General features: G+C 32.6%; 1 protein-coding gene across 2 annotated transcripts; it reads left to right on the top strand.

The window, feature by feature from the left end:
- Nucleotides 1–5,926: 5,926 nt before the first annotated feature.
- On the top strand, nt 5,927–12,264 carry LOC146921623 (putative protein S-acyltransferase 22). Of its 2 annotated transcripts, XM_085714972.1 has the most exons (10): nt 5,927–6,260; nt 6,350–6,463; nt 8,152–8,556; nt 8,725–8,793; nt 8,879–8,950; nt 9,334–9,341; nt 9,852–10,020; nt 10,160–10,240; nt 10,759–10,941; nt 11,175–12,264. In XM_085714972.1, the coding sequence occupies exons 1-10, from the start codon at nt 6,219–6,221 to the stop codon at nt 11,931–11,933; spliced, it is 1,902 nt and encodes a 633-aa protein (XP_085571098.1). In that variant the 5' UTR covers nt 5,927–6,218; the 3' UTR covers nt 11,934–12,264. The 2 variants fall into 2 exon arrangements, with proteins under 2 accessions (XP_085571098.1, XP_085571097.1); XM_085714971.1 differs by lacking the exon at nt 9,334–9,341 and having other exon boundaries at nt 9,892–10,020.
- Nucleotides 12,265–14,387: the final 2,123 nt, after the last annotated feature.

The following is a 14,387-nucleotide window of genomic DNA, read 5'->3' as shown; positions in this document are numbered from 1 at the left end:
AGAATTTAAGCTTGTAGTGGAGTTGGTTCATAAGCGGGCTCAATTATATAACAAATTATTTAAAAAAATAATATTAATATAATCTTTAAGTATGCTTGTGAAAACTGTTTCTTTTAAGGAAAAAAAATCTATCAAAAATAATATTAATATAATCTTTAAGTATGCTTGTGAAAACTGTTTCTTTTAAGGAAAAAAAAATCTATCTTTAGAAAATATTTAAAAGACCAAATATCTAAAAATTTAGAATTTTTTGACAAAAATAATTAATCTTTAAATTAAGAAATTTAAACCAACAAAATCTGTCGAGTTCCTTGTAAATTTAAATTGAATCGAGTTAAAGCTAAAAAAAAGCTCATATCAACTAGAGCCGAATAAGATCGGTTCCATTTCCATATTTTGGTTGATTTTTTTCTGGGTGTTTTGGTGTTTTTATTTTTATTTTTGGTGTAATGTAATATTTGAGATCTTTTTTTTTTGGTAGTGTCTGGGGTTCTAACCCCAAACTTTGTGTATATTATGCATTGTCCTTATCAACTGAGCTAAGCTCACGGGGACGTAATATTTGTGATCTAATCCCCTTATATTTACCTATCTATATATATAATATATTTTCCATTCAAAATAAAAAAAAAAAAACTAGAGCCGAATTTGAGCTGAACCAACTCTGCATATTTTCAACTCCACGTGGAATCCACATGAGACACACTTAACCATTTCTTTATGTTCATTCATGCTCTTCTTAATGGTGGTGTCTTTACCAATTAAGACACCGTACCTAATAGGTACCCTCATTGGGGAATTTTTTTTTGAGGGTCTCTTAAGACCCGGGGTCTTATTTAAGACCCTCAACTTTAAACGGGACCCACACGCTTTTAATATTAAAAAATTGAAATGTAGTGATATAAAGTTATTGATAGTTGATTAGTGGGTCCCATTTAAGAACTTTGTGTGAGATCCGTGTTGGAGGGATTGAGTGCTTATTAGGTACTACTATTAAAAAATAATAAAAGAGTGATGTGTACGTGTGAGACCCATTTAAGTACCCAAAAATGGGTGTCTCCATTGTGGATGCTCTTACTACTTAAATAAATACTACTAATTAAGTCAATTTGAATAAAATAAAATAGTCAATAATTCCAAAACTATTGAGAGTCGGTGAATAATTTATTAAAGATATATGTTAGTTACAAGTTAGCATTAGTCATATAATAATATAATACTAATATTTATAGTTGTATATGATTAATACTAACTTGTAACTAACCTATATCTTTAATAAAATTGAACTGAGAAATAGCTGCATAAGCCCTTTGACATTCAATAACCAAACCAGTGATGAGGATGAATCATCCAACCATAAGGTAATTCATAGAAACATGTACTCCCTCCGTCCCGGAATATCTGACCCATTTTCTAAAAAAAAGTGTCCCAAAATAACTGAGTCATTTCAATTTTCAATACAACTTTCATCATTCCCAATACAATATAACACTAAATAATACTACTTTTATTATTCCCAATACAATATATTCCACTTTCCCCTTTATTTATACATTTTTCTTAATTTATGTGAAATGAGCCAAGGGATCAAATAAATTGGGACGGAGGGAGTAGTATTTATTTTATAAGAGTCACGGACATCCAATATCCATCACATGATTTTGAAAAGCTTACAAATCAGTGGTCAATGCAATGGAGAGAATAAGTCACGGATAAAATGTGCTTTTCTTGTCTTATACAATTTGTATTGGTAGCTTATAGTATTATTTTATCACATTAAACTATTACTTAGTTTTGGAATGCACGCACTTTATAATAGAATGAAACCAAATGGATAAGACAATCCATAACTGGTTGAGATCTTGCGTTAATCAAGGAATATTATTCATTGTGATACATTGATAATTTCACTTATATATATGTCGGTCAACCTATGCTTTTTTGCTTGCTTCCAAGTTCAATCTTTAACTTTCTATACCATACTCTCTAGTTACCAAAAAAAGAAATACCATACAGTTATACTTAAATTCATTGAGGGTAACATAATTATATAGAATGCATATCTTTCTTTAGGCAAAATGAAAATTATATTAAATAAAATAGAGCGGGGAGATTAAACATGACTCATACACAACTAATTAAAAATTTATTAATTATAGGTGCAACCCAACGAACTCACATACATTTAACCCAATTAAAAATAGGGGGTTTCCAAATTCTTTAATTTTAGGAGCATTCCTATAAATAAGTGATTTGAATTGAGAAAGCTTTTAAGATAACAAAATTTTTAATGGAAGAATTTCCAAGCAGCTTAGAATGATTACCACATAGAGCATTATTTGTGATGATAAGGTTGATTATTGATCTATGATTGATCTTCTTATCAATCAGCGAAAATTGCCATCTTACACTTATGAGGCCAATTTTTCTTGCATAAATCCAGTGCTTCAGAGATTGAGGAAAAACTACAAGGAGTATTCAGTAGGGAGCCTAACCATTGCCAAATATTGTTAGCAAATATAGCTGCAGTGGAGGAACAAATGGTTTGTTGTTTCTGCAGATAAGTTGCACATTAAGGGAATCTGACAATCTCTAAAAGATAAATTGCCATTAGTTGGTGACTTGTTGTGCAAGCTTCTCCATATTAATAATATATCATTTTTTATTCTACACTCACATTGAATTTGTGCATTGCCTCCCTATCCACTTTTGAGGAGATGTTGAGAGAAAGAAAATGTGTGTGATATAGTGTGAGTGGATGGGATCATGATAATATCATGAGTATATATACTTGATCTAATGGCTTGAGTTAACCAGACCACTATAGTAAAAAACATTTATTTGATCATTCTAAGCTCAACCATCTACTCATTTTCAAATTTTCGGCTATTATATCCATGCTTAATTTCCTAGTTTTATTGGTGGAAACTGGAAATATATTATGCAATCATGAATAAAAGGGAATATCTCATTTATTTTTTATTTTCTTTATAATTCTTATGCAAATATTAGTAAATGTTATTAGTTCAAGTCTTGGAAACCACCTCTTATGTAAAAACATGGCAAGACTACATACAATGCACTAAATGGTGTGATTCCTTCCCATACTATGTGTATGTGGAAGTTTTAGTGCACCAGGCAGCCTTTTTAATGCAAATATTAGTGATATTCCAAATTGAACTATGTAAATTTGGTGTAGGTATAAGTGTTGGCCTTTAGGTGCTCTTATATTTTGACACACTTTCGATTGGTAATGTGTGTGTGTTTTTTTTTTCTTCCTTTTGAACCGGTACTTGTTTGTAATTTTTTTAGAAACATTTTGGTTTAGGGAAACAAATTTCCTGTTGTCACAACAGGATGTTGTAAGATATGTGAGCCATCTGATCAAATACGAGTGGCTAAGATTAAACATGTGAAAATTAGCTAGTCAAATAAATCTAAATGTTTAAATCACTTTTTTACGATGGAAATCGACCGTTACATAAAACTGCGTGAAACAGTTACAACATATAATCCAAATCTCTTAACTTAGATTTTGGTAATATTATTCATGTTTTGCCGCTTGAAAAAAAGTTGGAAGGTCAAGCTCCACAAATTTACAATTTTGAGTAACTCCTATTTACCAACCAGTGAGAAATTGAGGACAGTTGTTGCATGTAGGTTGTAGCCATCACCAGGTTCATTGATTGAAACTTACCCCACTCTCTTTTTGAAATTTATTTGAAGTTTTACTCTCTAGTCTCTACTATTATGGAGTAGTAGACTATTATAGATCATAGATATACTAGTATGCATTTATCTTTTTTGGATAGAAACTCTATATTATAGATGATATTCGCCCTATCTTCTTTCATAAAGTAAAAATAAAATTTACAATATAGTATTCTATACAAAATAAATCATTAAAAATATTCTGTTTTGTAGAAAACTTCACCAGTCAAACAAATAAAAATGTACTTATGAATCATGCATATAGTAATTTAAGATTGATCTTATTTAAACTAGACAAAGTTACCTCATTTTGTATGAGCAAAACTCCAAGACAGTAACTTTCAAGTATTTATTCCACAATTGAAACAAAAAGAATCATACTACAAAATAAAGTTAAGACAATGAGAGTCAATATCAGTAAAAAAATACTGAGTGGGTTGGTCATTTCATTTGGTGCTTTGATTTGATTATGTTCCCTCCCACATAATTCATTTCATGGACATTCATTCAAGGAAGAGAGAGAAAAGAGTTTTTTTTTCCTGAGCAAGCTTTTAAATGGTTGTTGGCAATTAACAAAAAGCAGAACCAAACAACTGTCCTATGCAGTGGCTTGTGACACATGATTTTCCCTATGAAAAAAGGTAACGCTTGTAGCACCACACCTCAAATAAGAGAACTTTGATATTTATGCAAGATATCCAAAGAATTTTTTTTCTTCAAATATAGATAATTTGATATCCATAAATTTTTATCTATGACCAATCCTTCCTTTAAAAAAACTATGACTAATCTCTATCAAAAATATGATTAACCACCTTTATTAGTACAACACTTTCAACCACTTTTCTAATCCACAAGAAAACTATTTATTTAAAGGGTTTTGTTAACCAATGTCCCATAAACATTGGTTAAAGAATCTTTAAATAAAAATGTTGTCTTGAAAATATGTATTTTCACTTTTGATGAAATATTAATTACATTGCATTTTTATAAAAACTTACATTGGTTATAAAAACTTATTTTATTTGTTTAACCAATACTCTGAAAAATGGTTAACATTCTCTTTAAAAAATTTGAATCATGTTTTACTCGATTTAGTGTATTCCACATAGCTCAATCATTTGTCAATTTATTATTTAATTTGAATTATAAGAAAAATAGATTTAAAATTTAGTTTTTAGAAAAATTTCCAAAATCTTAGAATTGAAAATAACATGACTGAAATTATGAGTCAAACCCAATAAAATAGTAAAATTGCATTTACACTAATGGATTCAAAATGAACTCAAAACTAATAATTAATTTAATAATAAAAAGTCCAATTCTTACTAGTTTTTTTTAACAAGCAATTTTTACCATCTCAAAATAATAGTTATTTAAAGTTTGTGCAAGATTTTTAAGAAAATGATTAATTATGTTGATTTCAATGGTAAAATTAATATCATTTACTAAAATACCTTATTAATTGTAATTAGTGATGAAATTCAATAAATAAGAATATAATAGTGAAAATAATAATAAACGATGTATTGATATTCTAAAGTGATAATTAATTTGAGACAAAAAAAATGTTAAAAGGACAATTATTTTGAGACGAAAGAAATAATAATTAATTTTGTGTTTTGAACAATAAATAATTCACCATGTTAATCTTCATTTTAAGCCATTTTTTTTTTTGGAAACAAGCTAAAATCTTTTACAAACACATGAATGAAAAAACTTAAAAAAGAAAGTAAAAAAAAGTGAGATTAGTCACTTTAGTCCCTGAACAGGAAATGAGTCGTCATTTTAGTCCATGAATGCAGATAAATTGCAAAATAGTTCATGAATGTAGGCTCTGTTAGTCAATTTAGTCCCTGAATGCAGACTCTGTTAGTGAATTTAGTAATGTAGACTCCGTTATTCACTTTAGTCCCTGGAATTGACTAACAGAGTCTACATTCATGGACTGTTTTGCAATTTCTCTGCATTCAGAGACTAAAGTGGCTACTTCTTTCTCATTCAGAGACTAAAGTGACTAATTTCCCAAAAAAATAAAAAATTAGACATGCTGATAACCCCACATTACAACATCATCATTCATCACCACTATAACATAGATCTAAATTCATTGCTAAAAAGTAAAATGCTTTGCAATTAATTATCAAAAACAAAAACCAGAAAGAAAAATAAAATAAATTTCATCATTTATCTTTACATCTTCCATTACCTTAGCAATGTTTGTCTTTGAGTGAACCAGACAAATATTTCTTCACTCTTTCTCTCTCTCTCTGTTACATCTCTTTCTGCCAACATGTCATTGCAAGTCAAGTTCTTTTCTTGGTCCCTAAAGTAAACATCACTGATTTTTCACATTTTTCTTTCAAAGGTAAATTCTTCATCAAAGGAATTAAACAAACAACTTTTGTTGTTTTCCATCAGCTACAGTTGTCTACATTTCTGTCTGTTTTTAGTATTTTTTATTTTTTTTGTGCTACCCTTTGGTGTTTGCATTTTCATTCTGAAAGATGAGGAAGAATGGATGGCAGTTACCTTATCACCCTCTTCAGGTGAGAGTGTAAAGTTTTCATTTTTATCAATTTTTTGATTTGTTGGTTTGTTTTGTAATTATAACAATTGTTGTTTTTTTGGTTTGAAGGTGGTGGCTATTGCTGTTTTTTTAGCTCTTGGTTTTGCTTTCTATGTGTTCTTTGCTCCTTTTGTTGGGAAGAAGATTTATCAGTATATTGTTACTGGACTCTACACACCTTTGGTAAATCAATCAATTTCTTACCTTTATCTTGTTTTTGATAATGAGATCTGTGATTGTTGCTTTTTGATTCATGATTTTGATTTTTTTTTTTTGTTTGTTTCTAAGCTCTGTCTTCAATCTGGATTAGTTTGTTGAATTGTTCAATCAATTGTGTTTTGGAATTGGAACTGTCTCTATATTTGATGAAGGCATTGAAGTGACATGTTTTTTTGCCTGTTATGCCCTTTTTTCAACCTTTTTTTTATAGTTGTAGCTATGTGAAACTGAAACTTGATACCAAGACTTTTTATTTTTTTTGAATGGAACTTGATACCAAGACTTTAAACTGTACTTGTGTTAGAAATTCTGAAAATTAAGAGTCTGGATTTGCTTAATTTATCTAGCCTTTGTTCATTGTTTATTTATGAGAGAGATAGACATATGTAACGGATTAATGGAACTCATTTTAATACGCGGACTCCACTAATGGGTCATACTAATTTTGAGTATATTTCTCTCATCAATGAACAATAAATGGAAATTAGATAAATGGAGCAAGTTCTGATTCCAAATTCAAACTAGTTTGAGTTTTTAACATCTGAGGGCATGTTTACTTCTGATGTTCATTTTTTCCATTTTCATTAACTAAATTTTAATATTAGAGAAGACATTATGGGAGTTTTTGATAATGCATTTTTAAAATAGTTTGAACATTTTTGAAAATTCTGAAAAATTTCAAAACATCGTTTTCCGAGAATGCATTCTTTCTAGTGAGCTTCCATCTCTCTATCACAGTAAAGAATGTGAATCCATAACCAACTGTCATTCCAGCCACTCACGTACAAAGTAAACACCCTAAAGTAACACAGGATTGCCCTTATCATATCCTTTTTGAGGGATATTGAATCATCAATACATGTAGAGTGAGCCTAATGTTTGAACCAGGATATCTTGCCTTGAATGTGGCTACTTTGAGACGGTAGCATCAAATTTTGCAATGGCTTCTTGGTTATGCTCAAATGCAGTACCATTTAATTTTCGAGTATAGGTGACAATTCACTACTAGGTTCACTTCATTGCGTCTTCGATGGTAAAGCTAGTTATGTATGAATTCTAATCTTGCATCCTTGTCGGCAAAAAAAGTGCTATATGCTGGGTTACTCCAACTGTCACTAAATCATTAGCATTGTGTTGACCTTTTCAGTTTCAAGATTTTACGAAAAGTATAGAATTAGGACTATGCAATAGTATATTATATAATATTTGATTATGTAGATCTTAGGTTGGTGATGTTTTGTTCATTTCATTGTGGCTTTAGAACTATGCAGTAATTTCTTCCTGCTGCTTGTTTTTTTTTTTTTTTTTTTTTGTTACACATGCTTTATGTAGACTCTTTATGGCTGCTATCGCCAGTGTTGTCAAATAGCCTCATTTCATTGAGGATATAGCAGCACTATAGCGTTGAGATATTTGAACGAATAGCTATTGTTCCGTGATACAGTATTTAGTAAAATTGTAATAAAAAACTAGCTATAACAGTGCTATAGGATAGCTGAATTTGAACAAATCTCTATTTTTGGCGATCAATGATTGACAGCGCTGGTCTATGTAGATCAATATTTTTTGTCTGGTTTTAAATGTGCTTGTTATATAGATGTATGAAGGCCATTATTGTCATTCATGTTTACTGATTTGTCACCTCTTTCCAGATTACTTGTGTCTTTGGACTGTACATATGGTGTGCAGCAGCTGATCCAGCAGATCCAGGGGTTTTTAAGTCAAAAAAGTATCTTAAAATTCCAGACAGCAAAAAGCTTAGTGGATTTAAAGATTCTAAACTAGGAGGGGGATCAAATTCATCAATGAATGATGGAAATGCTTCAACTATTGGACCGAAATCTATGGATAAGGAAGCATTCGGAACTGAAGCAAGTTTAAAAGATGCTTCTATTTCAATAGAGAAGAAGAGTGCATCACCGCCTTCACCATCCTGTTTTCTATGGCTTTTCTCTCCTTGTGCTTATATATGTAGCTGCTCTAGTTCGCATGAGCACTCTTCTGATCTACAAGCAAGTGAAGATGGCATGTTCTACTGTAGTTTGTGTGAAGTTGAGGTTTGTGCATTCCATGATCTAATACTTCATGATATTACCAACTGTGTTATAAAATTGGGATTATCTTGAAATGATTTTATTCTGGTATTAGATGAATGCTTGAACATTTATTTCTTGCAATATTGATGATATGAGAAGGAAGTATCATTGAGAATGATGTTGATGCAGGTCTTCAAGTACAGCAAGCACTGTCGAGTTTGTGACAAGTGTGTTGATCGCTTTGATCATCATTGCAGAGTATGACAATTTGATTTGTCTTTTCTTTACTTATTGGTTGATATATCATATATCCTGACCTGAACGATTTACTTGGATTTTGCAGTGGCTTAATAACTGTATTGGAAAAAAGAACTATCGGAATTTTTTCACCCTTATGGTTGCTGCTCTTCTCTTGGTAAGAAAAATTGTCCACCTATGCATTCCTTATCATTTACACATTCAACCCTAGCAATATCATTGTATAAGCTCAACCGTACAAATCAAATCTTACCATCTCTAGATCACCAGCATTGTGGGTACCTAATTTCTCAAAATACCATTCTCGCCTTCTTTTCTAGTTACTTTTGTCCTCCATCACACTGTAATTTGAATAGGAAACAAGATCTTTAGTAAGTAGTGGTTTAATACTTTAAAAAAACGTGGCATTGTGACAACGTTAATATTTTGCAGCTATGGTATAGTCAATTTAACTTTCCTCATGTTTTGGATTACTTCTGAATCTATTTTAATTTCTTGAGAGCCATTATTGGTTAGTATTTTTCCTTTCAATTTTGTTAGTATATACTGCTGAGGTGGCATAGTGGAGTTTGTTAGAATGTATTAGCAGAGAGAATATTATTTCTGCTACAAATGACAATACCTCTTTGACTGAGGTGCCCCGGCTAACTTAATACCCCTCAATACATAAGAGAGAGAGAGATGAATAAACAACCTTCTATCGAACAACACTACCCATACCACCTCAGTAGAATATACTAATAAACTTCAAACTTCAAAGTTAAAATGGTGACCAAAAGCGGTTCTCAGGATATTTAAATAGTTTGCGAAATGAACCTAAACATAAGGAAAGGTAAACCAAGCGATGTTTGATGTTTGGCAGAGTATAACTAATTTTGTGTTTGCTCTTCAGTTTCCTTGTCCAGTACTTGAACATTTCTCTTCATTGAGTGTCAAATGTTGAACCTTCCTAAGCCCAACTTACTACTTGTTGGAAGCAACATGTTAAAACCTAAAGAAACCCCCATAGTAGGCATTTTAAATTTCCTAGTCAATTTCATTTGATTAACTATTGACAGGTATGTACATGGTTTGTGCACATTGGGGTTGAGATTGCAGCTTATTCTTCAATGGTTGACTGGGATAGCTGTGCTTATCTGCTGTTTTCTCAAGAGGAAGGAATTTTCCGTGGACGTATCCTCCAAGTTGGGCAGCAGTTTCTCTCTGGTTCCTTTTGTTATTGTGGTGGTGAGCATGCTGCTGAAATTCTGTGTATATCATGTGTTTTTTGTACTGCTTTTGTTCATTTTAACACTCAATGTTCATTATTTTGTTATTTGTTTCGTCATTCTTTTAACTTCATGCACATATTCCTTTCTTTTTACAGGCAGTATGCACGATTTTGGCTATGATTGCTACCTTACCCCTTGTTCAGCTTTTTTTCTTTCATATTCTTCTCATTAAAAAGGTAAGCTTTCACAGCTGTTCAATACTAGAAAATGTACTTCCATACTTCTTTTCATTTGTATACTCTTAATTCTTAAACAATCATTCATACAAGAGAAAGTGTTATTTTAATTATTTGTTCTTCTCTCTAATCTTTATTTGACATTTCAAAAAGTTAAAGGAAATTGACATTCATATGGGAAATAATATGATGCTTATATATTATAAACATTTACGCTTTTTCCTACCAATGGCCTTTATATTTTTCCCTGGAAGGAAAATATGATTTCTTATTTTTGTAATAAAACCATGACGATGGTTGCTATGTGGCACCTACACTCCAGATTGAAGACATGTCAGGTGTCTGACACGTGTCGGTGTTGCACACCGGCACATGTGGTTACATCTATCACACGTATTTTCTTACATTAGTACCAAAGTTTATGTGTCAGTGTTAGTGTTGTGTATGGTGCCCGTGTCTATGTTAGTGCTTCATAGGATTGTAGTGCTAAATATTATGGTTATTGTGGAGTACCTCAGGGAATCAGCACATATGATTACATCATAGCTTTGAGGGAGCAGGATCAGCAAGGAGTTGGAGGTCAGCAGAGTCCCCAAATGTCGCCTGTTAGCTCAATTACTGGACTAAGCAGTGCAAGCTCCTTTTCTACTTTCCGTCGCGGTCAATGGTGCACACCCCCACGCATGTTCGTGGATGATCAGGTAACTTTTTATCAATTCAATCCTGTTTCATTTGTTAATATTTTATATCTTTATATTTAAGTATGGCATCTTACTGAAATGCCATTTGACCAATAATCGTTATCAAGAAAGCAAGCAAAATTCCTTTGATGATTTATGAAAATCATTTACTGAGAGAATACTATGGCGTAAGTAGAAACTTCAGAAATATATATTATCTTTCCTGATTGTATGTGATGGTTTGCATATTGCAGTTTGATGTAGTGCCACCAGAAACAGCGTCTGTAAGTTCGCTCGGAAAGAAGACTATAAGAGAAGAACCAGTTAAGAAAAAGAATACAGGAGCAGTCAAAATTAGTCCGTGGACATTGGCACGGTTAAATGCAGAAGAGGTTTCAAGAGCCGCTGCAGAAGCAAGAAAAAAATCGAAAATTCTACAGCCTGTAGTGAGACACAACAACGAGCCATTCAGGCTAGAAGCTGATCACAACTCTGGAAGCAGTGGACGACGAATGGCCCCTAGGAGGCCAGGTAAACGGATTCGCTTGCCTGCTGACTTACCTATGGAAGTCTTAACAAACTATTCTTCCGGAAATATCGACAAAGGCTTCAACGGAATGTCTAGTTTAGCCTCTCTCCAGCTTGAAGCAAGGACAAGTCAAGTTGTGTCAAGCTCGGGCGGCATTGTCGCATCTTCTCCGGAAAGCAGTTTAGATTCGCCTGATATCCACCCCTTTTGTGTGCCTCCGGCGGAAGGCGAATCCACAAGACGGGTTGCTGCAGGTCTTTCTGTTGCTGGTCCCGCGACTCTGAAGGAATTTCCGCTGTCGAGGTCAACTAGTGATGGGTATGATGCATCTGGTGGGGAAGACAGTGACAGGGTTCCTACGAGGATTGTGAATGTTCATAGATCAACAACAAATTGGAGTAATCTTCTTTTCAATGCTGATCATGATGAGAGAGGTTATGAACCAAAATCATCATCTAGCCTTGCTCATAATAGAAATTTGTGACCAAATCGAGGTGATAATTTGACAACTATCCATCTTTAAGATTCTATTGTGGGAAATTGTTCATTCTTTGATTTGTGAGTCCAAAGGAGTTACTTCCATGTCCGTCAGATATTTCTTCTTGCTTTGGAGGTAGGCTGGCTCAGTGAGAACCAATGTACAAAGTTTTAGGTCACAGTAACTAATGAAATGAGCTTTCCTAATATGTTGTTGTTTTGTGCACCCTATTTTTTTCATCAAATTTTTATCAGAGACCTTGTGTTATGAATGGTTGCTGATTTTTTATATAGTTAAAGAAAAGCACAGGTAACTATGAAAATGCTATTATTCTCTATCTTCTCCCCTTAGATATATCAGTCTTAGTCTTAGTGCATGTTCGTATTCGTAGTGAGATTGTCAAAATCTTGGTCAGTCACTGTGGCAAAAGCTACTTTTTGGAGCTTCAATATCACGTTGCTGTGGTTTTGCCAAGCTAACTGCCAATCCAAACATACACCTAATTTTCTTTGGAACTCCTAGAAGTGTGTTAAGGTTTTGTGGTGGTATTAGCTGCTGATTTCGACTATGGCAGTTTGAAGTGAGGGAGAATGGAAGAGGTTGGGATGCTGAAGGAGTTGCACCTAGAGAGGAGTTTGAATGTAATTGAAAAAAAAAATCAATAGTAGAAATAGTATTCTTATGTTATAAAGAGACTAAATGGTGCCAACTGCCAAGTTCAAAATAAAATTGAAGGAATTTTTTTCTGGGTACAACTATGTTGATAAATACGCTCAGGTGTCCCCGTGAGCTTAGCTCAGTTGGTTGGGACAATGCATAAAATATGCAAGGTCCGGGGTTTAAACCCTGACCATTACCAAAAAAATACGCTCAGGTAAAGTTTGTTGTTGCACTGTCTATTTTGCACTAGCTTGCTTTCAAGTTGATACAAGCTTCAAATCTTGTGATTATCACCCCTTTTGGAAGCTGAAATATTCATTTCCTATGAAATAACAAAACAAACTGCTGCAATTTTCTGATCAAAATATAATCAAATTAAGAACCTTAGGAAGCCAGCCAATAAAGGAAAAGATACATTTGCCCTCCTCCAAAAGTCTTCCTAGTTCTTGGAGACCTATTGTTACTGCCATAACTCAATCCAAAGATCTCAAAGTTATGGAAATTGATGAACTGATTGGAACACTGAGAGCTCATGAATTTCTGTTCATTGAAGACAAACCAATCATGAAAGGCAAGATGATTGCTTTCAAGACTTCTGAAGTTCATAAAGTGATAACATATGAATTTGAACTCATGAAGAATCCTAAATTAGATATGCCTAAAATTTATATATGTTCACCCTTGTCAATTAAAAGAGAAGTGGATTGACAAGGCTTGGAGTACAACTCCATACTCCTTAATGAGTTTACAATTACAAACAACAAATTACTCCATAATTCTTATTTAAAGTTGCCTAGCGAATTTAGCCAAAAATATATTCTTTTTCATTTCAGCAATTAAATGTGCAACCTACCATCTCTCTTGATGACAGTCAATCATTCACTATTTTTAGAGTCATTTTAATTAAGTTTTTAGTCTATTTTTATTAGTTTAGTATTTAATTTAGAGTCATTTTAAATAAATTGTCGTTATTACTTTATTAAGTCAAATAATGCATTATTAGTATTTTTAGTGGTAATATGAACAAGGAAAGAAAAGTTTGGCTAATTTGGTTGATGGCCACATTATTTACTTTCGATGGTATGAATGAAACAAAACAAAATGGGACACATGAGGTGCTGAAATCAATTGAACAAGTGGGCCTTGACCTATGTTTTGTTTGTTGACCGATAGAACCAATATGTCACAAAATAGAAAGAATTGAGAAACTAGGTTACAGAAGGCTATAAAAGGAGGAAGCAACACAGTAACGTGGTATCACAACACATATTGGTGATCACGGTTTTGGAGAAGGAAGAAACGGAAGTGAAGAACTGTGGGAGGACAGAAGCTGCGCATACACAAGGAAAGAGAAGACACCAGGATTAAAGAAAAGCAAAACATCTATGTTTGTAATTTCTTTTATTCGTGTTTTTTATTAGTTTGCTATGTCTAGCTAATTTCTTAGGTCTGAGATGATTTTAATTGGAGCTGTTTGAACCATGTGATTGTATAAACTCTTTTCAATACAATTATAATCTTAGTTTTATTCAGAATTGTTTGTTCTTAATGCTTTTTGTATACTGATCACATATAAACTGAATTCAAATATCAATTGACTACTGACCCTAGCTATTGAATTGGATCTAATAATTCTGGTTAATCTAACGGGTCAGTCTAGGGATAGATGATTGTTAGGTTATGACATAAAAATTAACGTTCATAAAGCCTTCAACGGTTACGAACTCACCTAAGGGATTAGGGTGTTGTAGCTTTAGGAGAGTGTTTTGAGTCAAGGGATTGATCAAAACTATTTTGTTA

Source organism: Medicago sativa, chromosome 5, assembly GCF_051527215.1.
Source record: "Medicago sativa cultivar Bolivia chromosome 5, Bolivia_mono, whole genome shotgun sequence".
Taxonomy (NCBI): domain Eukaryota; kingdom Viridiplantae; phylum Streptophyta; class Magnoliopsida; order Fabales; family Fabaceae; genus Medicago; species Medicago sativa.
The sequence above is the reverse complement of the archived record's forward strand: the minus strand, read 5'-3'. Positions and strand labels throughout refer to the sequence as shown.